Genomic DNA, 24,394 nt, shown 5'->3' with positions numbered 1-24,394 from the left:
ATCCCACTTTGAAATACAAAAACAAGAAGCATTCAGTCATAAAACGCATATAATAGCTTGTTTTACTTTCTTAATCATTCGTCAGTGTATTGCAGCTGCACCTTCATCCAAAGAAGAGAAATGGACAATAAGAAGTTGTCACATCACATACTCAATCAACTCCATATAAAACATTCTTCTAATATAGAATGATTTGTGTTTTCTTAAAACTGTTACTGGTGGCAGGTGCTCTTAGTTTCTCTTGAAATGAAAAAATGAGTTCTGCATCAATGTAATCCTTTGTCTTATTAACAGATCTGTCTTAAGCTCACAGTTCAGATAGTGGGAGTTATATGGTAGAATATATCTACTAAGCTGATCTTATTTTTATCTGATCATGATTATCAGTTTTTTTTCTCCTAAAGTTATTTTCTTACTCTCCAGAAATCATTATCATTTTATATTTCTTTTCTGTAGATGCTACACATGTAAGAATAGATAGTTAGTGTGATTCACCAAAGCACATATGACCTTTTCTGTACAATGAGGAGGTGAAACGATTTGGTTCAAAATAGCATTGCTTGATAGTAATCTGCATTTGTTTAAAAATGACATCTATTCTCGGTTCACCTGCCCTTTTCAAATAAATACAGTATGCAGGATTGATTGTGAGGGCATAATCTTTTCAACCTTTCAATTGTACTGTCCAGTATCTTCTCAGTATTGTATTCCGCTATTGACGCCTTCGCACAATTAGGCAAGATCACTTGTATTTCTAAGTACGCTTGAGCAAAGCCTCCATCTCAAAGGATGTGTAATAAGTTTATCTGGTGAGCTAGGGAGTCTTTGCTCACTGCTATATGTTAACTTTACTCTCCATGAACAAAGGTGTGCCTTTATTGCAAGGCACATTTTAATATGTATTCTTTTGTTCCCATGTATGTCTCGATTTATTTTTTGCAGTATTTTTGGAACAAATATAACAGATTCTGTGAAGTCTTTTTTTGTAAAGGGTTTTTGCAGTTCGAGCTCATGATGCAGATCACTGTTGTGTGTATATACATACATTTCACTGTTTTTGCTTTTTAAGCTTGAGGCACAACCTAAAAGTTGATTAAACCCCTGCCCCTCTGATAGGAAAATTGCCTAATACGTAACTACACCATTGCAAGTTAGTATTGAGTAAGTTCCTCTAGAACTTATCAATAAGTACAAGAATCTTGGGTGGACCAGCATCTTGGCTATTCCCACGCTCTCCAGGGGTGTGTAAGCGGGACGGATGAACTCACAGATATTGGTATTGGTTTTAAAGTCGCCTTTATTGGCTTCAACAGTTTTTTTCTTCTGGGGCTTTGTCTATAATAGGGTAATGCAGCTTCGGAGTCTTTGTCTGAGGTCGCCTGTCCTTTTAGAGAGGATCTTCCCTTCTTGCTCCACTCCAGGGTTCCTCCTGAGTCAGCCTCCGGTCCGGAAAGCAAAGAAAATTAAAGAAACAAGGACTTGGATTCAGTCTGGGGTTTTGCGCTATTTCTACGAGGGAAGGGGAGTGAGGGAGCACACAGTGCACAAAACGATTTCAAGCAGGTGAAATACGAGCAACCGATAACGGCTGTCGCGTGCCGAGAAGTGCTCGGGGAAAGGGGTGGTGAAGGGAATTGCCGGAGTGAGAATTACGGGAGTTTGAATCCCTTCCTCCCTGCCCACCCCGAGACTTGCGCCCGTACCTGGGTGAGCCACGCGTCTCCTGACGAGTGGCTGGGCGAAGAGTGGAATCGTTGGCCTCCTGGCTCTGCCGTCTGTTGCAGGGTCCCGTCTCTTCTGGGGTCCTCAGTCCGACCTTCTTCGGCTCGTTCCACAGCTTCTTCCCTCTCTCCAACTCTCGCTCGCGTCTGGTCTCCTTCCTCCTCCGTTTTTCCTGGGTTTTCAGCCTCACCCACAGTGACGTCCCAGGGGGCGGGCTCTTCCGCGAACTCAGCCCAGTTAAAGTAACACGGTCCTGATTCCTCTGGCTGTCGGAAGAGGGTTGCTCCTGCCGTGTGCCAGGTTTCGGGTTGCTGTGAGGGGAGAGGTAAGACCGGCATAGTCCCATCAATACAGCCATTGTTTTCCAATGTCCCGGACTGGATGCCCCCGGGACAGGGTGTCCATGTTAAACTGGTCCAAAAGTGGATCAGCTGATTTGTATTTGAAAGGACTGTATCTAAATTACTTCTGACCAGGTTCTTCTCAAAGTGATACATATTGACCCCTAAGTATGTAAAATGTTCGGTCCAGTCGTATACCCAGGAGAGCCTCAAGGCAGTTCTGTGCTAGATGCCAGAAGGGGGAGCTTAGCCCAATTTATTTTAAGGACTGATTGGCCCCCAAACTCATTCAACTTGTCCAGCCGGTAGGGCTGCTTGAGCATGGGTGATCTATATGTTTCATCTGTGCCAAGTGACACAATATATCAGATATTGAAATGCCCCAGTTGGGATCTTTTAGTCCTCAGAATGCACTCAACGGTTTTCAGGGCCATAGCAAAAATAACTGGGGACTGTGGGCAACCCCCTCTAGTTACCCTGTTAATACTGAAGTGTTCAGAGATTGCTCAGCTGACTCTAACTCTGCCCAACGGGTAGATTCAAAGCAACACGATTCAACTGAGAAGTTCCTTCCCAGATATCATCTCCTGTAGCATTGGCATAAGATATGGCCACTCCAGAGTGTCAAAAGCCTTTTCTATGTCTAATGACACTACCAAGTATGTTTCATCCCTCATTCTGGCCTGATCCATCAAGTGGAAGAGATGCTGGAGGTTCGGTGCATTTCTCCCAGGTGATGAACTTGTTCTCAGTCTTTTTGGTCCCGACTGTTCAGAGCAAGCGGTTGGCCAATACCTTGCACATGATTTCATGGTTGGAACATAACAAAGATAGGAGGCGGTAGGAACGAACATCTAGTGGTTCTCTTCCATGTTTTTGGAGAACCACTATCAGTGCTTCCTGTAGGGACAGCCTCGAACACAAGTCAAACGGATCTGGTTAACACTCCTATTTATACCTGTTAAACTGGTCTTTTCTTTTATCACTTTTGCCAGTGTTGCATTGCCTGAGTGAAAATCTGGCCCATGATAGACCACTCCTGAAATGTACCTATGTTCTGATTTGCAAAGAGATTATAAATTAAAATGATTGAGGTCACATTGACAATTCTAGACTACAGGCTGATAACTTTTCCTCCTAAAAGAGTGATCTCCTAGACCGTGAACAACTTTATTTCAATAAAATAGTGATATCCTGGCTGCTCAAGAGTCATCTGAGGCCAGAGGAGTGCTTCAAAGGGTTGATACCCATGTACACTTTCAAGCAAATTCCAATTGGCATAGCATTGAGGACGGCTGCAGATGATTAGTAAAAACGTAGACAATCCCAGACTTCCTTATTTTCAACCTTGAAAAAATATTGTACATGCTTTCATTCTCTTCGAGGCATGCCCCTTCTATTTGCCCCATATGTGGTCATTGTCTCCACCGACTCCACAGGAAAAGGATGAGGTGCTCATTGTGCAAATTCATATATGCCTGGTTGACACTAAAGCATTGTGCTTTTTAAGAAAACGTTCACCCAAAATTTTTCACATCCTTAACTCTAGTGAACTCTGAACGTGGAACTCTTTGTAGTAAATTAACTGCTGTTTGTGTCTGGGTGCCTACCTAGAGAGCCACCACGTGAATACACTTTAAATTATTTGGTCAAGAATATTTGCTTATAGTTCTCTAATTACCCTGGATATATCAAGTGACTCTTAAAATGCACAAAGCCATGGCAGGCATCTCAATCATTGTGCTGTCCCTGATATTAAATATTCTGTCAAAATCTTCATTGGCTGCTACTCTCTCCCAGGGTTCACACTCTGCTCCTCCATCGCAATTCTCCGCAGTTTTGTCCATTGCAACAATTTTCCATTTAGATCTCTTATTCTCTCTTTCTCTGTCTCGTGTCAGGAGTGTCTACTAGATGTCACCTTATTTTATGACCAGGAGATCATGTACTCTGTGTTATCCTCCCATGTGTGCAGTTTTCAAGTACAAGATTGCTCCCACAGCTGTAGGTATGGGTTTTTTTCTTTGACCATTGCAGACCTTGACCTGTGGGCCACATGATAACAGTGAGGGGTGTATTCCGAGGTTTTCAATCCCTCCTCCCATTCCACCTCAAAATCACCCCAGCCTCTCTTCAGTTGTGGATCACCAGCCCCCATAGTCTAACCTGCGCACATTCATCAACAGGACACTGCTCTTTCCTTTTAGTGGCATCACAAGCTACAGTCTTTAGTTGCCCCCCTCTAACAGTGGGTATCACTGTATCCCAATGAGCAGTCTCGTGCCTCTGATAACATCCCCACCAATTCTCTAGTATTTCTGAGTTCCACAGTAGAGCTGCTGGTAGCCACATTATTGTTTTCTGAATGATGGTCACTTAGACAGCATAAGTAAGATATATTTGTGGAATTCTCTTGTTTGTGTGCCTTTGTATTGCCAGGCACTTGTTGCTGAAGTTTCATTAATATATCAGTATCGTTATGCTGATAATCATATTGCCTTCAGAAAAAGATGACGTAATATGTGGGAGAGCACCTGCGGATAGAAAGCTCCAATTTTTTACTGGCATTCAAGGAAGCTCACATTATATCTGTTTGCCTCTCCACCGTGGAAATGTGAGTGCCTTTCCAAAATGCAAGGAGACTTGGTAACCTCTCCCTCAATTTCCTGACCTTCCTTTCCCTTCAATAGAAAGGTTACCTACCTGCAGTCTTATGCCTCCTTCATTGGTGCCCTACACACTGTATAGTTTTGCCCATGTACAGGGAACATTTGTATTTAAAACAAAAATATATTACATAAACCACTTTTCTTTTGAAAAACAATTTTTATGAATTAAAATGATTTTTGACAGCCTATAGTCTATATTGAGATTAGTTTACTTATCTTAACCCCTTCGATGCTGGTGACGGAACCGTTCCGCCATCAGTCACGGCTGAGCTGTGCTGATGACGGAACGGTTCCGTCACGACCGCGCCCTGTTCTGGAATGTCCAGCACAGGGCGGGGCAGCGGCGCCGCGGTAAAGGTGTTAAAGAAGTCTGTTCTGATTTTAAAAAGTCACTATAACTAAGCAACTGGACAGAAACGCTTACATAAACCTTTAAAAGGAAAAATTAAAGAAAACTGGGGCAGTCAAGCCACATAGGCTGCATCTTTTAGAGAATGAAAATTGATACTTCTGGCAGAGAAGCACTCTTCATCAGTATCCTGTCATGGCTTTTCAGTGGCAGGTACTTTTTAACACAGAGTTAGGATCTTGCTAGTGTGCAACATCTTCCTTGTTCTTTATACTGGGAATGAAGGAGAATTCCTCAGAACCTAGTTGAAAGTTCTCCTAAAGCTTTTTCCTTCTGCTTCAGTGTTAATTCATTGATATTCATCAGCATTACATAGAGTGACAAGCTGAAATTGTGGTGAAAAGAAAGAGAAACATATGCACTACCAAAAAGAGTTCCTTGTACCCTGCTTGATCCAGTCTGTGAGCCTCTCTAATGGAAGACGTAACAGACCTGCATTAGCTGATGCAACTTTCCTGACACAGCATCCTACCCCTGAGAGCACTATAGCACAGTCAATCCAAAATCTTTTTCTGCTGCTAGACCAAACGGGCGGTCTAAATAAATAAATACATTTAAAAATACACACTGAGCAAGAGAGTCCTTTCATTTGATGACTTAGTGCTTCAATCTGTAAATGTTGTTTGCCTCCTGGGTTGTTACATTCACACAATTTGGGATGGTATGTCCTCTACATGAAGACCTATGGTAGTCCTTCACATGGACATTACAGGATAGCTTGGATGCAGCAGAATTTATGTTATGGTCTGGCCTAAATACCAGGCATTCAGTTTCCTGAGCTATTGGCACCAGTGTGATGTCATGCTTGGATGGATGCCACCAAAACTTTCAGGGACATCAACACCTCACTTATGGATGTGCCCTTTAATGGGGCTCTTTTTTTTTTGGTAAAAGACAGATTCTGCATTACCATGCTTTAAGGGCCGCAAGGCCATGGCTAGTTTCTTAGGGTTGCTTGCCCCTGCTTGTCCATTTCATCTGCGATATCGAAAGCATTGGGTCTATTTGAGAAGCCGTGTCTATCACCAGAGGCAGCTCTCACAGGATTTTAAAGAGCAAATTCAGCCTTTTCTGTTTCCATTCGCATGGCGGTTGGTTGGGTAAGAGGTCACCAACAGCAGCAGCAGTCCTCTGTACTCCTCTTTTTTACCTGGCACCACTGTCGCCAAGCCTCTTTAGTATTCCCTCCATTAGCTGTTTGGAACCTGTGGGGGATGGGGTTGTATCAAGAGCGCTCTAACCCACTGGTACTTAGTATGTCAAAACAATCATTCCTTCAAATTGTTTAGCAAGGTTATGCCCTTCCTTTTCTAAGTACCCCCTCAATGTTATTCCAATTATTGTACATATGACAGAAGGTCATGCCACTATTCCTTCCAAAGTAGTAATGATGTAGCTTGCCAATGGGACTGTCATTCTCATACCCGAAGTGGAGAATTGTCTTAAAGTACTGAACTCCTACCTCAAGAAGAAGTTTAAAATGAAGACACTCAGTCTTGGCTAGCTTTGGATCCTCAGGGGTTAGAGCACTTTCAATTACCTATCCTGCCCTTCAACCTAACATTGGCCTTTATCAGAGATCTTATGGTGTACTCCTCCATTTTCGCCGGTCGGGGATTCACATATTCCTGTACCTTGGTGACAGGCTATTGAAGGCAGGTTCATCTCAGCTAGTCTCCAACCACCTTCACACATCAGTTTAGTTACTGTCTAAATTTTCTATCATTTAACAAGCCCAATCTTTTACCATCTCTGATGCTTCACTACATTGGGGCCAGTCTGGATGCGGTCGCTCTGACTGCTTTTCCATAGCAGATGTTAGGGTAATAATATAGGTGATTCAAGTGAGACGTACAGTCCAACCTTGATGGTTAAAATACTGCTTAATCTTCCAGCATCTTGGATCCTTCTGGTGCCTCACTCTTTGTTGGGCCTTGTGGGCATGTCAATGTAATCTTTATCTGCAGTTGGCGAATTGTTGAAAATTGAATCCCCTAAGGACCAGCTTTTAGCTTCTACTTGTATTGGACTAGTGATTGCTAGGTGAATGAACTATTCTTTGTTGAATTTGCCGATGTGAAGAATGGAGAGGCTTTCAAAAAGACTCTATCTTAATGGATGGTCCTTTGCTCTGCTGTGGTATTAATTCACAAGGTGAGGAATCTGTAGTTATTAGTATCCATCAGAAGAAAACGTTACTTTCGGTAAGGCTCTTACTGGTGGATAACAGATTCCGATCTCCTGCCTTCCTCTGCTGTGGAGTGGACTTTGAGGAGTTAGAAAGGTTCCAACTTAGAATCACCCTCTGTTAATGCTTCTCAATCTGTAAATCAAACATCTAGTCTGAAAGCACAGAATAGGCCAGTGAATAAACTGGTGTACAGATGACCTCTGTTTTGTAGCTCTGTTTCATCACGTCCCTAGGTGGGATGGAGTCGCAATGGAGGCCTATTGTGCCACCTGCCTGTGTGCTAGGGCTTTGCAAGAGTTTCTGGATCCTGACTGGTGAGATTCACACGTAGAAGAATCTACAGCTAGATAGAATAGCCACCAGAAACAGTATTAAGGAAGGTAAGTAACCTATTCTTCCCTGCCAAACTGCCATGTCTGGGCAGGTTACTGACACAGTATTTTGTATCTCACCATACGTCTATCAATTGTTTGGAAAGGTCCATCATTCACTTTTTTTAATGTATTTGTAAATATATGGAATTTGCCTCCCTCTTTCGAAGACTCCCCAGTGACCAGTTAGCGTGATATGTATCAATCCAACTGTTCTTAGAGTTGTCTGTACACTCATGACTTCCATATGCAAATGTTTTCCGGCTTGCCGTTGGAGGCATATGTAAAAGTGTCTCAAGGCTACATGATCAACCTGTCTTAAGATGGAAAGTATCCTATATTTTATTAGCGGATAGTGCTCTTGCCTTCACACTGTTACATATGTTGCTGCTCATGTCACTATTTGAATTATTGGATTTTACCTGCAGTGAATTATCCTCTTTAGGGTAAACGTTCACAGCTCAATTGTCTCCTTATGGCTCTGATTTAACTATGTAGGAGAAATTAAAAGCATTAATCCAGCATGAAACACATACAAACACAACTGATACAAACATACATTGATATTGCCCCCTCATCCCACACACTTCCTCAGATTGCCCCTACCAGCACTTTCCATCAAGATACAACAGGCACGTGGCATCCAACATAGCGCCTCAACCCACAACCCACACACATCTACACCAACAAACTGAAATGTGCCACTCACTTGAGCAGCAACAACAGGCCGAAAGTCCTTGAATACTCACAGTGGAGATGTTACCCACTCAAGTGTGTTAGAAAGGGGTAAATGCCTTCCTGCGGATCTCTCAAACACAAATCATTGAACAGGACCCATCACCGAACTAGCAGTGCAGTAGAAGATCACCCAACTAGAGGTCGAACAGCAAACAATACCCAGAATATTACATGATGACTCCTACTCCAACCTGCAATGGAAATTCTGGAAGCAATTGCTGAAGCACCTCAACAATGCAAGCAGAGGATAATAACAAAAACATAACACGGTGTATTTTGGGGCCTATCAAAAGGCAGATCTTCATTTCATCTAAGGGAACATTTAACTAAAGATGGAACAGCTCTAGAAGCCCATTTAGAAATGTCACCTTGTTGTGGAGGTCTGTAGAGAGTTATTTGGAAGATGTATACACATTTTACAGTGATGTTTCTTATCGTCTTCTGCATTTGATAACTGGATTGGGACAAGGATCTCTTCTTTCTAAAGCCTATTCAAACTGTAACTGGGCCTTTTCAAATCTTTTCTCTTTTTGAGTCTTGTCTGTGGTCCTTTACATGTACATATATCTTGCTAAGAGCCTCAATGATCTGGAACCTCCTCCTAAATTTACATGTAACCTTTTCTTGTGTTTGAAGTGGTGCTACCTATAATTTTCTGAAAATAAACTAAGGAGGTTCATTTAGGATTTGGTGAACTCTGTGTCTTAGCTGAAGTCACAGTGATCTCAGCTATGCACTGCAGGAGGACATGATGGGAGGTCTACTGCCATGGGAGAGGAGGATGTATCCCCATGACCTGTGGTCTCCTGCCAAACTTTAATAAATACAATACATTTAATTCTGTGGTTTATAATGAAGCGTGTCAATCTACAGTAATTCCTAAGTGCTGAGATATGCAGAAAGGAAAAAAGCAGGTACTCTGGGAAAACCCACTTCCTGCATTCCCCTGATGTAGGGTTTAAATATTATTACAGGTGTGTGTTTTTCACTTTTGGTTTTATTAAAATGGAGGTGTTTCATGGCACTTAAATTCTTCTCTTTTGTTTTAGGTTAATAATAATGAAATGGTTGCCCTACAGAGAGAGCCAACCAATCCATATGATAGGAATGCAGTCAAAGTAAATAATGTGAACGGAGAGCAGGTTGGGCATATCAAAAAAGAGCTTGCTGCGGCTCTGGCCCATATTATGGACAACAAACTGGCTAAGATTGAGGGGTAGGTATTATTGCATACAATTCTAATGTATTTATTAGTTTAAAAGTAACATAACATAACATAAGTAACATAACATAATTCAGTTATCAAACCAAACCAGGAGAAAAACTAATATTTGGGTACCCTACAGCATTGGTTCTTAACCCGAGGTCCAATTACCACTGGGGGCCCGTAGAGCCTACTCAAGGGTTCCATGACTGTTGCAAAATAAAATAATAGAATTAAAACATCAAAATGAATAAGGTGTATATATATATGTATGTATATATGTGGGTGTTTGTGTGTGTGTGTGTGTGTGTATATATATATATATATATATATATATATATATATATATATTTTACAATGTATTTGCAAGGTTTTATATAGCGCTGGCTAGACCCGAAGGTATCGGAGCGCTTTACATGAGGATGAGCGAGTTACAGGTTACATAATTACATCAATTACAGGAGCCAAGTATAGATAATAGGAGAAAACAAAAGACATGAGATTACCAGTAATATGAGGTATTACCGCGTAGAATAACCATTACGCACGTCTTAAGGAAGGTAAGGTAGAGGGGGAATGGTAAACTGGTAAGGAATGCAGAAGAGTCCGGCAGACCAGCAAGTGGAAAAAGTACAACAGGGGGAACAAAGCAGTCAGTGTGAAAGACGGTATATGAGGGGATGGGTGTGGGAGGCAAAAAAAAGGGGGGGGGGGGTAATAGACTAGAAGAGAAGGATGAACAGGTTCTAGGTCAAAACCGCCAAGTTGGAGGACCCACAGACGCCAATAGCAATTATTACAAAATGGCGGGATATACAGACACAAATCAAAGGTAGCTGAACTCCACGGCTCCAAGCAGGGCTGGAAAAGGGGACACAGCCAAAGAATCCTGGAGAGAGGAGGTGGGGGAGGGAAGTAAACACAACGGGGTGACGCGGAAAAACAATGTCAAATGTCCGGCTGGGTGGGTGATGGCTGAGGGAGTGAACCAGAGCCAGACTCCTCTATAGCTGCATGGGACAGCTCCACCGGGCATTGGCCAAGGTTGTTCACGATCCGCAGTAAGAAAAACACAGTTCAGGTATCCACCCAGTGGGCCTCTTCAAATATAATATAAATGTATAGACAAATACAGATGCAAAGTTGAAAATCTTTTCTATATTTGTGAATCTAACTAAACTTTCGATATTTGAGCATTTGTTTATTTGGTTTGTATTTTTTGTATTGTTTTAAGGGTCAATTTATAGAAATTGCTTAGACTGGGGGTCCCTAGCTTACAACAGTGACTCATTGGGGATCCCTGGATACCAGGAATGGTCTAGGGGAGTCCACAGAAGGCAACATGTTAAGAATTGTTGCCCTACCGTGTAAATTCACCCTGTATTTTTCTTCAAACTTTTTTGAGAATAGAGCCAGAGAGTGCTATAGGTTTGCAGGACAGTTGTCATTACAGGAAATTACTTGTTATAGTTGAAGGTTATTTGATTGGCAGCATCTGTTCAAGTTTTTGTTATCCGGAGTAGACATGGAGTCTTGCTGTTCTGGCATAAAACAAAGTGTTCTCTTATGTGTGTTAAAATCTGATCATGGTGCAAGTTGATTTCGGAGGCAATAAGAAATACTGTGTGTACCTTCATAAGTTTAGCAAGTCCAACTCAAGCTTCTCATCTTGTATCAGAAAAGCTCCGTACACTCCTGTAGCTTCCCGTAAACAATCATCCATGTTGAGAGACTCTTGGCTCAGTTATTTCCAAAACCTAGTTATACAATCAATAACTTTGGTCATTAGCAGATGCTGTTGTCCACAGCGCCGAGACAGCCTCTGATATTTGAACGCTTTGTAAATATCAAAAATAAATAAATAAAATGTATTAACTATTCTCCCTCTGGCTAGCTCTAGCGCAAGGGCAGCAACTTTCTTGCACATTTTATTTTTTGGCTTAAAAGGGCTGATTCCTAAGGCATATGTTTTAGGCAACACCTTCCTGGCAGTCCAAATGTGATGCTTGGCTATTGATTTTAAGAAGCAAAGTATCTTCTCTTCAGTGTTTAAGGGTATGATGCACAGCAGTGCAAGTGATATAAATGCAGCACTATTACACTGTGTTTTCATTGTCTGTTTTCTCAGGACTACAGCAAAAGGCTCGCACATTTATAGGGGTTAAAACGCAGTCATCCAGTTTTCCCATGAAGTCAGAACTTAGCGGCAGCTCCGTAACCAAGCTTGGCTTACCAGTGAATCCCATGACCACAAACTGTAGCAGTGTATCTGGATAATTTCCTTTTATGTCTGGTAGTTAAATGAACTTCTCTTCCTGAATTGGTTCCACGACATCAAGATTAATTCTGTCTTCCCTCCTCATACTAGTCGATTGAGAATGTCATTTATTTCTTTAAATGCCTACTGTGTATGTAAATACAAGGAGATGATAGACGGAGCACTGAAACTTTACAGACACTCGCCCGAGTTACAGATCTGGGTTTATTCCATCATCGATCTTTAGCTCACTTCTCCACCTCAGTTGAAACCCAGCTATATGCAAATCAGTCGTGACCATGTGCCTCATGGGAACAGTTCAGCCAGAACTGTCAAGCCAGGTCTTCCCTGAACTGGAAGCAAGCAAACTGAGACCGGTTTCGAGGTAACACCCCTCATCAGCCAGGCTAGTTTGAATCCAGTGGCAAAATGAGCAAGGACCCACATCTGGGCATATCCTGACAAGTTAGGGCAAACAAAGCAAACACAAGGAGATGATAGACGTAGCACTGAAACTTTTTAGACCCTCACCCCCAGTCATAGATCTGGGTTGAATCCATCATTGTTCTTTAGCTCACTTCGCCATCTCAGTTTAGACCCAGCTATATGCAAATTAGTCCTGACCATTTGCCTCATGGGAACAGTTCAGCCCGAACTGCCAAACAGGTCTTCCCTGAATGCTTGTTTCAGGTCCAGCAAGGGATACTTGCCGTTATTGCTACAACCCCTTTGCAAACCGGGATAGTCCGCTGTAAGGCCAAAATTAAGTTGCATTGGAGTAAAGAAAGTGCTTGTAAATATAAGGCATATAGAGAAGAAAGCTAGGGGAATGGCGAAGCCACAGGGCGGTGTCTGGCACAAAGGCTACGATCTAAGGAAGCGGCACAAAGAATCGCCGCTATGACAGATTCGATGGTGACTATAGTGGAGACACCTGATGAGATTTTAAATGTCTTCTACTCATTCTGTGAGGCACTGTACACTTGAGAGCAATCCTGCTGGTCAGACGGAGAGGCTCTATTACAGAATTTACGCTCTGAAACGTTGGGTCAGGAAGAATTGACTATGTAGGACACCCCCATCACTATGGAGGAGCTTGAGGAAGCAATAAATGTTCGCCATTGGCAAGGCGGCTGGCCCAGATAAGCTTCCTTTGGAAATCTATTTAACTTTCTTCCAGGAGCTTAAATCAGATATGCTGGCTACCTTTCGAGCGGCACAACTTGGAGACGCTCCACCCTCTTGGGATGAGGCAAACATAATTGTTTTTATGAAAAAAGACACGCCCCCGGTTTTACCGGGCTCTTCTAGACATATTTCCCTTCTAAACTGTGATGGGAAAATCTGTGCCAAAATCCTGGCATCACGTTTGGCTCGGGTGATGACCCTATTGGTTTCCATCCGACAACATGGTTTTATACCTGGCAGGGGCGCCGTCAACCATATAAACAGGGTAGTGACCTTGTTGGAATTGGCAAACATGCAACACACTACCATAGGCTTGGTGTTACTAGACGCCGAAAAGGCTTTTGACCATGTATCCTTGGGTTTTTTATGGGCGGTATTGCAACGTCTGGGGTTTGGACTGTGCTTTATTAACTCCATTCAGGTTATGTTTTGGATCCCTATAGTTAGAATATACATTCTGGGCATAGAGTCTTAGCCAGTGTCCATTACTAGAGGTACAAGGCAGGGTTGCTCTTGCTCCCCGCTTCTATTTGCTCTGTATATTATCCCTTTTTTGACAATGTTAGAGGGTAGTAAGATGATTAAACCTGAATCCTGTGGACGGGAACACTTTCGAGTGTTTACGTATGCAGACGATATAGCTGAGGTGACCTCTGACCTAACTACAGCTATCCCTGAGATAGAACTGCTGGCGCATTTGTTTCGGGCGGTATCCATGTACAAACTTAATCCTTTCAAAACACAGGTTATCTGCACCAATTTAGCTTGCAGCGGTGACTCTAGGGTGTCTGATGAGGTTACATATTTAGTTGTCAAAATTAGGGTATGTCTGAAGGAATTAGTAGAGGCTAATTAGGGTTCTATCCTAAATGGGATTAAGCAAGACTAGATTGGATTGAATGTCTCCACCGGTCACTGGTGGGGAGTTGTAATGTCCTTAAAATGAATATCCTACCCAAAGTATTATACTACTTTAGATCAATACCACTGGCACTTCCTCGGGCATAGCTTCAGAGACTGCAGTCATTATGTGGTAGATTTGTATGAGGTCAGGGGAAACCACGCATAGCAATGAAATTCATGATACTACCTCGTAAGCTTGGGGGCTGGGCAGTGCCTAACTTTACCTTTTATAACTATGCATGTATACTACAAAATATGCAGATCCTACCCACGGGGGAGGTGGTTGGAAACGTTGCTGAAGTACCGTCCATTTATCAGATGTTGCTTGGTACAGATGCCAAAAATTGTTTATTTGGTATATTGGAGCCCAACTACTATAAAAAACAAGCATTGGAAATGCAATAGGTCTCGCAGCATTAGAGTTAGTGCTTTTAGAATTGTTTATGGGTTTTTTGTTGTAAATCTTTAGCATTTTTATTTCTTGTAGCCAATGCTAAAGAATTACAAATCAAAAAAGCCATAAACAATTGTAAAAGCTTTAACTAAAAATCCTCTGAGACCTATTGCACTGTGTGAGGGTGAGGTGTTGAGGGTGAGTGAGGGTGAGGGTGAGTGAGGGGTTGAGGGTGAGTGAGGGGTTGAGGGTGAGTGAGAGTGAGAGTGAGGGTGAGTGAGGGTGAGGGTGAGTGAGGGTGATTGTGAGTTAGGGTGAGGTGTTGAGGGTGGGTGAGGGTGAGGGTGAGGGGTTGAGGGTGAGTGAGGGTGAGTGAGGGTGAGTGAGGGTGAGGGGTTGAGGGTGAGGTGTTGAGCGTGAGGTGTTGAGGGTGAGGTGTTGAGGGTGAGGGGTTGAGGGTGAGGGGTTGAGGGTGAGTGAGTGTGAGTGAGTGAGGGTGAGGTGTTGAGGGTGAGTGAGTGAGGTTGAGGGGTTGAGAGTGAGTGAGGGTGAGGTGTTGAGGGTGAGGAGTTGAGGGTGAGGGGTTGAGGGTGAGGGCGAGTGAGGGTGAGGGGGTGAGGGGTTGAGGGGGTGAGGGTGAGGTGTTGAGGGTGAGTGAGTGAGGGTGAGGCTGAGGTGTAGAGTGTGAGTGAGAGTAAGAGTGAGGGTGATTGAGGGTTTCAGTGTTGGTGAGGGGTTGAGGGTGAGTGAGGGTGAGGGTGAGTGAGGGTGAGGGTGAGGGAGGGTGAGGGGTTGAGGGTGAGGGGTTGAGGGTGAGTGAGGGTGAGGGGTTGAGGGTGAGTGAGGGTGAGTGAGGGTGAGGGGTTGAGGGTGAGGGTGAGTGAGGGTGAGTGAGGGTGAGGGGGTGAGGGTGAGTGAGGGTGAGTGAGGGTGAGTGAGGGAGGGTGAGGGGTTGAGGGGGAGGGGTCGAGGGGGAGGGGTCGAGGGTGAGTGAGGGTGAGGGGTTGAGGGTGAGTGAGGGTGAGGGGTTGAGGGTGAGTGAGGGTGAGGGGTTGAGGGTGAGTGAGGGTGGGTGAGGGTGAGTGAGGGTGAGGGTGGGTGAGGGTGAGTGAGGGTGAGGGGTTGAGGGTGAGTGAGGGTGAGTGAGGGTGAGGGGTTGAGGGTGAGTGAGGGTGAGTGAGGGTGAGGGTGAGTGAGGGTGAGGGGTTGAGGGTGAGTGAGGGTGAGGGGTTGAGGGTGGGTGAGGGTGAGTGAGGGTGAGTGAGGGTGAGGGGTTGAGGGTGAGTGAGGGTGAGGGTGAGTGAGGGTGAGGGTGAGTGAGGGTGAGTGAGGGTGAGGGGGTGAGGGTGAGGGGGTGAGGGTGAGTGAGGGTGAGTGAGGGAGGGGTTGAGGGGGAGGGGTTGAGGGTGAGGGGTTGAGGGTGAGTGAGGGTGAGGGGTTGAGGGTGAGTGAGGGTGAGGGGTTGAGGGTGAGTGAGGGGTTGAGGGTGAGTGAGGGTGAGGTGTTGAGGGTGAGGTGTTGAGGGTGAGTGAGGGTGAGGGTGAGTGAGGGTGAGGGGTTGAGGGTGAGTGAGGGGTTGAGGGTGAGGGGTTGAGGGTGAGTGAGGGTGAGGTGTTGAGGGTGAGGTGTTGAGGGTGAGTGAGGGTGAGGGTGAGTGAGGGTGAGGGGTTGAGGGTGAGTGAGGGTGAGTGAGGGTGAGGGTGAGTGAGGGTGAGGGGTTGAGGATGAGGGGTTGAGGATGAGGGGTTGAGGGTGAGGGGTTGAGGGTGAGTGAGGGGTTGAGGGTCGCTGCATCCCATCTTCCGTATTGGGGAACAAAGGAACGATCCGAGCAAGCTCCCTGTCGGGTCATTCTTAAACGCCCCTTTGAAAGCACGTCAGCGGCAGTGTTGAGCGCCAGAAGGATTCGCTTCAGGGAAGAAGAGCTGGCCGCTTTGTTTCGGCGACTGCAATCCAGGAATGTGAAGTCAGGCGAACTTGAAAAATAAAAGTCTGGAAAAATGAAATCTTTCTGCCCTAATTTCCCCCAAAAGAGCCTCCATTCGCCTTGGTCAGGTTTTACGTTGCACATCTGATAGAAATGCTGGATCGCCATTTACAGGGGCACGTCCTGCCTCTCCGCAGAAAGTACGTTTCTATTTCCAGGAAATAAGTGAGCGGCGCCAGACAGTGATGTCATCCAAGAAGTGCAACAGAGAAGCCACCACCACTGGATGCAGGACGCGTGCCTCGTAAAAGAAGCAACCTAACCCAAATCTGAGAGATCTAATACCGCATTAAAAAACAATGGCAAGTAAAAAAAACAAGCCATAATTGCTGCAAAATACATGTCGGGCGGAACACTATGCTAAGCACAGATTTTTAGCTTAGGTGTGTTTAAGCAACGCACTTAATTACTTTGGCCATGGCCCTCTGTGAGACCACCACCCCTGTGTTTTCATCTCACTTAAAGCCCTGCTGGGGAAACACTTTGAACCTAGCCTGCCTCAGCTTTTAGCGTGTGCTCTGTGGCTGTTTTTCATAAACAATTTCATGTGTCACATCTTTATTGGCGTGTTAATTAAAAAGCATTGCAATTATAGAATAAAAGCAAAAGGGCACTGGCAGTTCAACAGAGCTTTCAGACATATGCATAACCATAGAAGGACATTAAAACGTTTGAGATGAAAAGTGACCATCATCTGCAAGGCTATTTTAGTGCAACTGAGAATGAAAGTGGAATTCGGCACCAGTTTTCAAAGCACCAAACCTTATGGAGATTGCATGCGCCGTGCGACATTCCCAAGAATAAGCATCAGCAGTCCGAAGTAGTAAAACATAAGAGTTCGCTGCACACAGATTCCTACCTTGAGTCGCAACAGCTCCGGCTCAACTAACAATGTAGAGGGGACGCTTTGCCAATCAGCGCAGCTCTTCTCATCGGGCCGACCCACAGCGGGAGGCAGACTTGTGCAAACTAGGCACCGTCGAGCCCCTATTTCTCTTGTGAATCACACGTACATGCAAAGCACGCAAAAACTTCTTTGAAGGAACATGGTAGCGACCTATCGACTTTGTCAGTGACTAATTCAAGTTGTTCCGCTGTCTGGCACTTCAGAGCCATTTGGATAGGGCAAGTAGCATAGCGACGGACTTTAACAAAACGGAGGGAAGAGAGGGGAGGGGGGAGGAGAAATGCGACACGGCGGGAAGGGGAGGGGGCGGAGCGGGTCAAATAAACAAACAAGCCGGGGAGGGGGGAGGAGAAATGCGACACGGCGGGAAGGGGAGGGGGCGGAGCGGGTAAACAAAGACGGACGTGCACGCGCTTTTAAGCTCAATGCGCATGCGCATTGAGCTTAAAAGTCACGGGCACTGCAAGGAATCGCCACGATTCCTTGCAGTGTGGATAAAGAGTAGATAAGTCGCAATACTCTCGCCTTGCTCGATGCGCATGCGCATCGACAGGCGAGACCTAAAAACTGCTTTAAGGTTCGCCTAACAGCTTTTAAGGCCTGGAAGGTAGTACGGAGATGCTTTCAGATTGTGGGGATTTGTTATTATACACCCACGACTGCTTCGACATGGTTATCAATTATTTTTTGGGATTTGATAATGGTCAGATGGAGAATTAAAGGAATACGACAGACAGGTTGTTTTTACAATGATGAAGGTCTCCTCCTTTGCAACTGTGTCAGGTAAATATCTCCTACCTAAACCCGAATTCTTAAAATTCTTACAGATTCGTGATTTTTTTTTATGTAGAGGGCAGAAGCAGAGGGTGATAGAACCTAACCCTTTGGTTGAGGCCATAAGACCTGATTGGGATCGGATTGGGTTTTTATATAATTGTATATTGGATACACAGCAGGACGACATAGCTGCTCAAAATCTTAAATGGCGCAATCGGTTGGGCCGGCAAGGGCTTTTCTTGGAGCAATCTATTCATACGGCCGAAAAGATCTTGATATCAGCTAAGTTAAAGGCACAGCACTGTAAGACGATATTCGATCTCTGCTACACTCCTGCCATAAATATTTAAATGCGGAGGGACGAACAATAGGAAATGCTTTCATTGTGGGGAGGAGCAGGCTGATATTTTGCATATTTTCTATAGTTGTGCTCATTTAACTCAGTTGGTAGGGCACAACTTTGATTACTGGGGCAGGAATTAACATTACGCCGGAAATAATATTATTAGGCATCAGGGATAGCTTGATTGAGGGGCAGACTGCGCATAAGCTATGTTATTTAATCTTCATAGCCACTGCCGTGGCACAGTTATGTATTGCCTCAGTGTGGCTACAGAAAGAACCTCTCACTTTTGAGATGTTGAGAGCCAGATTTTATGCTATTTATAATCTTGAATACAGCCTTTACTCCCTCAAGGGTACACACAGACGTTCTTTGGCCTACAGACCTGGGGGCCCATGATCGAGCATATGAAAGAATAAATGAATATTTTATGTATCGAATCCCTATCGCATTACAGAATTTTTAGCTTTCTTGTATCTGTCGGATGATTTTACTAATTGTTTTGGACCCTGACCTGTTTTTCTGTCGAAATGCTGTCTATTTAATCATGTTATGGATTGAAATAAAAAAATGTGTATGGAATATCGACCATATGTCATCGTTACCTGTTACCTACCCCAATAAGAGAAGTATTCCTAAATCCTGCACCGGGCCTGGTAAAGTCTACTGTTTATGACTTCAATTACATTTTTTATAATGTAGAACTAAGATCATACGCAGTCACTCTTCAATGAACTTCAACCCAGTGAACAGATTGGGTCTTTTTAAAAACCTGAACAATTAATTTTCAGTTTTTTATATTTCACAAATTTTCACATGTAACTGTTTTTTTCTTTTTAAAAAGCGTTGTCCCATATGGAGCTACCAATGCATTCACCATGCCTGTGCAACTCAGCTTTTGGGGGAAAGAAGAAAACATGGAAACAGTTTTGAGTCATTTAAAAATATATGGATTCAAACTCGGACCTGACTCAACAGGTAAGTTCAAATATTCTGAATCGATCTGCTTGAGCCTTAATACTTTGCAGCAGTATTTTATGTAAGCACCAAAATATGCATTTCTTGCATGCTCCATCCCTTCTGAGGTGCTATTGCTGAGTAATATATTTAATTATCTTTTACATTGATATATTTCTAATTGAGTTGTCTTTCATGTGATCTTTAATATTCTTAAGCATTAGAGTATCACTGCCTCTGTTCTTAAATTCTTCTTTTAAAGGAAATGTAATGCTTGAATGCGTGCAGATAAGCATTGTTTTAACAAGAGAGTGTGGGCAATACCTCACTTCACCTTGTATGAATTACTGCTTCAGAACATAGGGAAAATTATATTTCTTCTTTTTGAGGCAGGTCCCCTTTTTCCTATAACAGTCTTTTTAGGTCTCGCCTAGACGAAAGCAAAAGCGAAGCTTTTGCTGTCTAGGGAGACCACTTATGTCGCCACTTTCCAGGGATTCCGGGGAATGTAGACAGCAGACTGTGACGAGCTTGTCCTCCTGGCGATTGTATCTCGTGAGCGCGCACGTCGCGTCGCCGTCCCTGCTATTCCCATGCACAGAAAGGCTCCCGCACGCATGCGCACATACACACACTGCATACACACACACACACACACGCACCCCCCCTTTAACAGACACACGCGCAGACAGACACACACACGCACGCACAGACACACTACAACAGACACACGCGCACACCCCACCCCCACTCACCCCTCCTCCTCAGCAACACACTCACCTGTTCTGGCGGTGCTCGGCGTGCCTCTCGGGCGGCGGTTGCGCTTTGCGGGGCTCTCTCACCACATGAGCCCCGCCTTCTTCATGCGCCCGGCCGCTCTTCACCCGGTCCCCCATCTCGGGACCGGGACTCGATCAGGAGCCCTCGGGGCTCCTCGGACAGTGGTTTTTCTCTCGCGCCGCGATGGGGGCGGGACTTCCGGTTGGGGCCGCGCTGCGATTGGCCGGCTGCCCAACCGCTTCCAGGTCGTCGCAGCGCGGCGGCCCAGCGGGAACTTGTTTTTTAGTGCTGCAGTAATACCAGGATCAGGGCGCAGACGGCATTCCGTGTTGTGTGGTAATAAGGCCGCTCGCACAAATTCAGCGGACCAGCCGTATATCTACGGCGGCCCCATGTCTACTTCGGTGCCATGCTGCCCTATTAAAGTCACCCCCCGCCACACACACATGGCTTACCACCCTGTCTTTCCAGCCTCCGCTCGCTTCCCCTGCCCCTCTGCCTATCCATGCCTCTCGCGCTCCTGCTCATTAGTTTCTTCTCCCTCCCTACCCGCTGTCTCACTCTCTTCTCCCTTTCTATCGCTGTTCCCCTCTCCCCCTTACGCTGTTTCCCTCGCATCTATCGCTCTCCACCTACCGCTCGAGTCCCCTCTTGCTTTCTACCGCATACTCTTCCTCTTTCACCGTGCCTCTCACCCTCTTTCTATCCATCCAGTCCCCTCGCCTCTGCATTGCTCCTTTCTACCATCATGTTCCCTCTAGCCCTTCTTTTCTAGCTCTCTCCCCTTCATCCCTTCCTCTGTGTTTCTCTTTCCTCCCCATATTCCATCCTCCTGTTCGCCGTGCCTTCTCGTTCCTGCTTTAATTTGCAGCAATATTTTCCTCTGCCCCCCCACCCCTTCATTCGTCATTTTATCTTCCCTTGCGGTTAGTCGCTATACATTTATAGCTTTCTTCTTTACGTGTTCAGTACACACGTGCTCACATTTCTTTTGATTAATCTCAAGCTTTCCCTCTATGATTACAGCATTGTTCCAAGTCTGTAAGACACAAAGTTTCCTATTCATAGATTTTATTTGACAACCTATCTCTTTTTAAACAAGCATTTACAATGCCATAGGTCTCGCATTTGCGAATGTTTATGCTATTGGCATTGGAAATGACAATGCCTTTTATTTATTTGTTTAAAAAACCAACACATTAATAAAAGGCATTGTAATCAACAATGCCAATAGCTCAAACTGTAGTAAATGCGAGACCTATTGCATTGCAAATGCTTGTTAACTGTTTTCTCAGCAACACAGTTGACCCACTTACAATACTCTTTTTATGATGATAAAAATCATTGTAGCTGAATACATTTTTTCTGGTTTTCCTTTAGTAGTCCTCTCACCTGGAAAATTGTGATTGGTAGGGAGATACAGAGTAGGTGGTTTAAGGACTGGGAGGCCGTTTACAGGATCACTAAACTCGCTTTTGTCAGAAAAAAGAAACCTCCAGTGTAAGAGGACCATACAAGCAAAACAGTCAGTGTAGGTGATTTCTCTGTTCGGATGTATTTATATATTCAGTTCTAATACTGAGATGGGCCCTTCAAGCTTACATTGCTGCTGCTTTCACTCTCATTCATTATTTAAATCTTAGACTTTGAAACTTTGGCCATCAAGGTCCTTGCTGGGCATTGGCCACAAGCTTCATGTGGAAAACCCACTAACCAGTGAGATCCATTATGACTTTGAAGACTTCGACCCTGGGACTACTATTCCTGTCTGATTTTTCCAAGCTGTTGATGGCTGCTAAGGAGTCAGAATTATATAGGTTAGATATGTATCCTGGAAGACCAATAACAAATCTTCAGGATACATCTACTGCACCTCGTGATCCATCAACTGTGACTCTCAGACTAATCACTCCCAAGATTACCAACAACAACAATGGCAGGAAGGGCTTACCCGTATAGACAGATTGTGACCTGGAATGGAAAGGTCCTTTTAAAGATGGGAATTTTATCCTAGGTTCAGATTTCTCCACTGTAATGGGATGACTGGTTTCAAGAGCATCAACAGATATTGAGTCATCTCTTTACTCAAAAGAGGTTGGCAAGGTGCACAGCACTATGGTTAACAATTTGTACGAAAATTAGATATCTTGCAATTGCGTTAAGTGTGGGTTGGGTGCTCCAGCAGGTAACGTATCCGTCCGTGTACGTTCTCATATATTAAGGAAAAAATGTGCGCACAAGATTATGAGCTTATCCCTACATTTGGGCACTCCTTTGTTGTTCTTCACAGAAGACAAATTCAAGGTTAAGTACTGTTAGGTTTTATATTTCACTTTGTTTAAAGTTCAACTTTTCGCTGTAATATTGTCATGATATCACCAGTTGAAATTATTTTTAAATGATTCTGAATTATGGCAAACTCGTATCATTAGACGTCGCTCCAATGCATTTCGGGCCAACGCCCTTTCTCAAGGAGCTCTGCGAACAGAAATACATAGTATGTAGCCCTTCATGTCAATATATCTCACTAATACAACAAGGAAACAATTTTTCAAAATCATGCAAATGAGGGATAACATGTTAGTGTAAACGCGTCGCATGTGAACTGTGCACGGGTAGTTAACGTGATGACTATTTTCGGAGCCGCGTCGCAACGCAATAGGGGACATGGTTGCACTCACGTGAAGAGATATATGCAAGGCTTTACTACACTGCGAAGAGAATGAAAAGCATAGCTGTTAATGGTACCTCCATTGGTTCGAGGTTCACATAATATGCGAAGGTCGCTATCATCATGCCTGTCGGCTTGGCTTGAACTTACTTGGTAAATTAACTTGCAGCCTTCTCAAGTGGCTGTGAGATGGCTGCACGCCCGGCGATCCGAGCTCACGTCTAGCGGATCCTCACAGGGAATGGAGGCTACTCGAACGCGGAAGTGTTTTAAACGCATCTAGATTGGCTCAGTTTGCGTTCAGAAAGGGACTAGAAATGAACAACGGACTCTACGGTAGAAAGCCGAAAGGGGAGGTGGGGTCCATATTGAGAGTGTGTAGTGGTGTGTAAAGATCAGTATATATAAAACAACATAAACACAACTATCATAATAACATGATTAAAGCAGGCAGCACAAAATCGTTATACAATAGGATATCACCAAGTAGGTGTTTACAGAAAACAACTAAATTCAGTTAGTTCGTTAAGCCCAAATGGCTTGAGGGTTTGCAGACGATATATCCAGGCAATTTCTCGCTGTAACAAGGCCTTGTTATTGTCCTTGCCTTCTTTTTTGTCGATCTCCAATACCAGGAATTTGAGTTGAGCAATACTGTGTTTTTGTTCCATGAAGTGCATTGCAATGCTCGATTTCTCGTTTTTAGTGCGAATGTTTGATTTATGTTCATTTAACCGCACTTTGATTTTTCTTTCCGTTTTGCCAATGTAAATTTTCTCACATGGGCACTTTAACAGGTAAATTAAATTGGATGAATCACAAGAGGCGCTGACGTTTAGTTTGATGTTGTTGCCCTTCATGGGGTGACATATGGAATTTCCTTTGATTACATTGTTGCAACTGTTGCAGTTAAGACATGGGCGGGTTCCTTTGGCCTGTGCTCGAAACGTAGGCTCTTTAGAGAGGATTTCTCTTAGGTTGTTGTTTCTGGTGTAGGCGAATATCGGTGGTGATTTAAACATATCCATAAATTCTGGTTCTGATGCCAGAATGCGCCAATGGTTCAGTATGATTTTTTTTGTATGCCGTGCTTTGTGTAGAGTATTTAGAAACTAACACCATCCTGTTACCTTCAGGTTTGATGACTCTAGTTAACGCCTTATCTCTTGATATCTTAGATACTCTCTCTTCAGCACCTTTGATAATTTCCATCGGGTATCCTCTTTCAAGGAATCTGGATCCCATTTCCTTCATCCGTTTTTCACATACTGATGTTTGTGTTACTGTTATCTTTGGTGTTAAATTGTTAACCACAGTGCTGTGCACCTTGCCACTCTCTTTTGATCTATATTTATCTATATATTGATCTATATTTCATTATACACCCCCTCTTGGCTGGTAGCACGCCTCACAGCTATAAAGATGCAATATGACTAGATATCTAGAACCACCGAAGCTAGAGCTTGTACTCTAGCATATGGAGATGAAGAAACGGAAAGAATTTATGCCCTGATCAATGAAGACCTAGTACAAGAAACAACAGGCCGCACAAAAGAACAATGCATTAGGCAACTATTATACCTAT

General features: G+C 44.1%; 1 protein-coding gene across 2 annotated transcripts in view; it reads left to right on the top strand.

The window, feature by feature from the left end:
* Positions 1 to 24,394, top strand: part of HLTF (helicase like transcription factor) — a 498,779-nt gene that overhangs the window by 43,811 nt on the left and 430,574 nt on the right. For both annotated transcript variants that reach the window (XM_078667983.1, XM_078667984.1), the window contains exons 3-4: positions 9,491 to 9,657; positions 19,246 to 19,379. In XM_078667983.1, coding sequence (XP_078524109.1) covers positions 9,491 to 9,657; positions 19,246 to 19,379 — 301 coding nt within the window. The remainder of the gene's footprint in view (positions 1 to 9,490; positions 9,658 to 19,245; positions 19,380 to 24,394) is intronic.

The sequence above is a fragment of the Lissotriton helveticus genome, chromosome 11 (assembly GCF_964261635.1).
Source record: "Lissotriton helveticus chromosome 11, aLisHel1.1, whole genome shotgun sequence".
Lineage (NCBI taxonomy): Eukaryota > Metazoa > Chordata > Amphibia > Caudata > Salamandridae > Lissotriton > Lissotriton helveticus.
The sequence above is the reverse complement of the archived record's forward strand: the minus strand, read 5'-3'. Positions and strand labels throughout refer to the sequence as shown.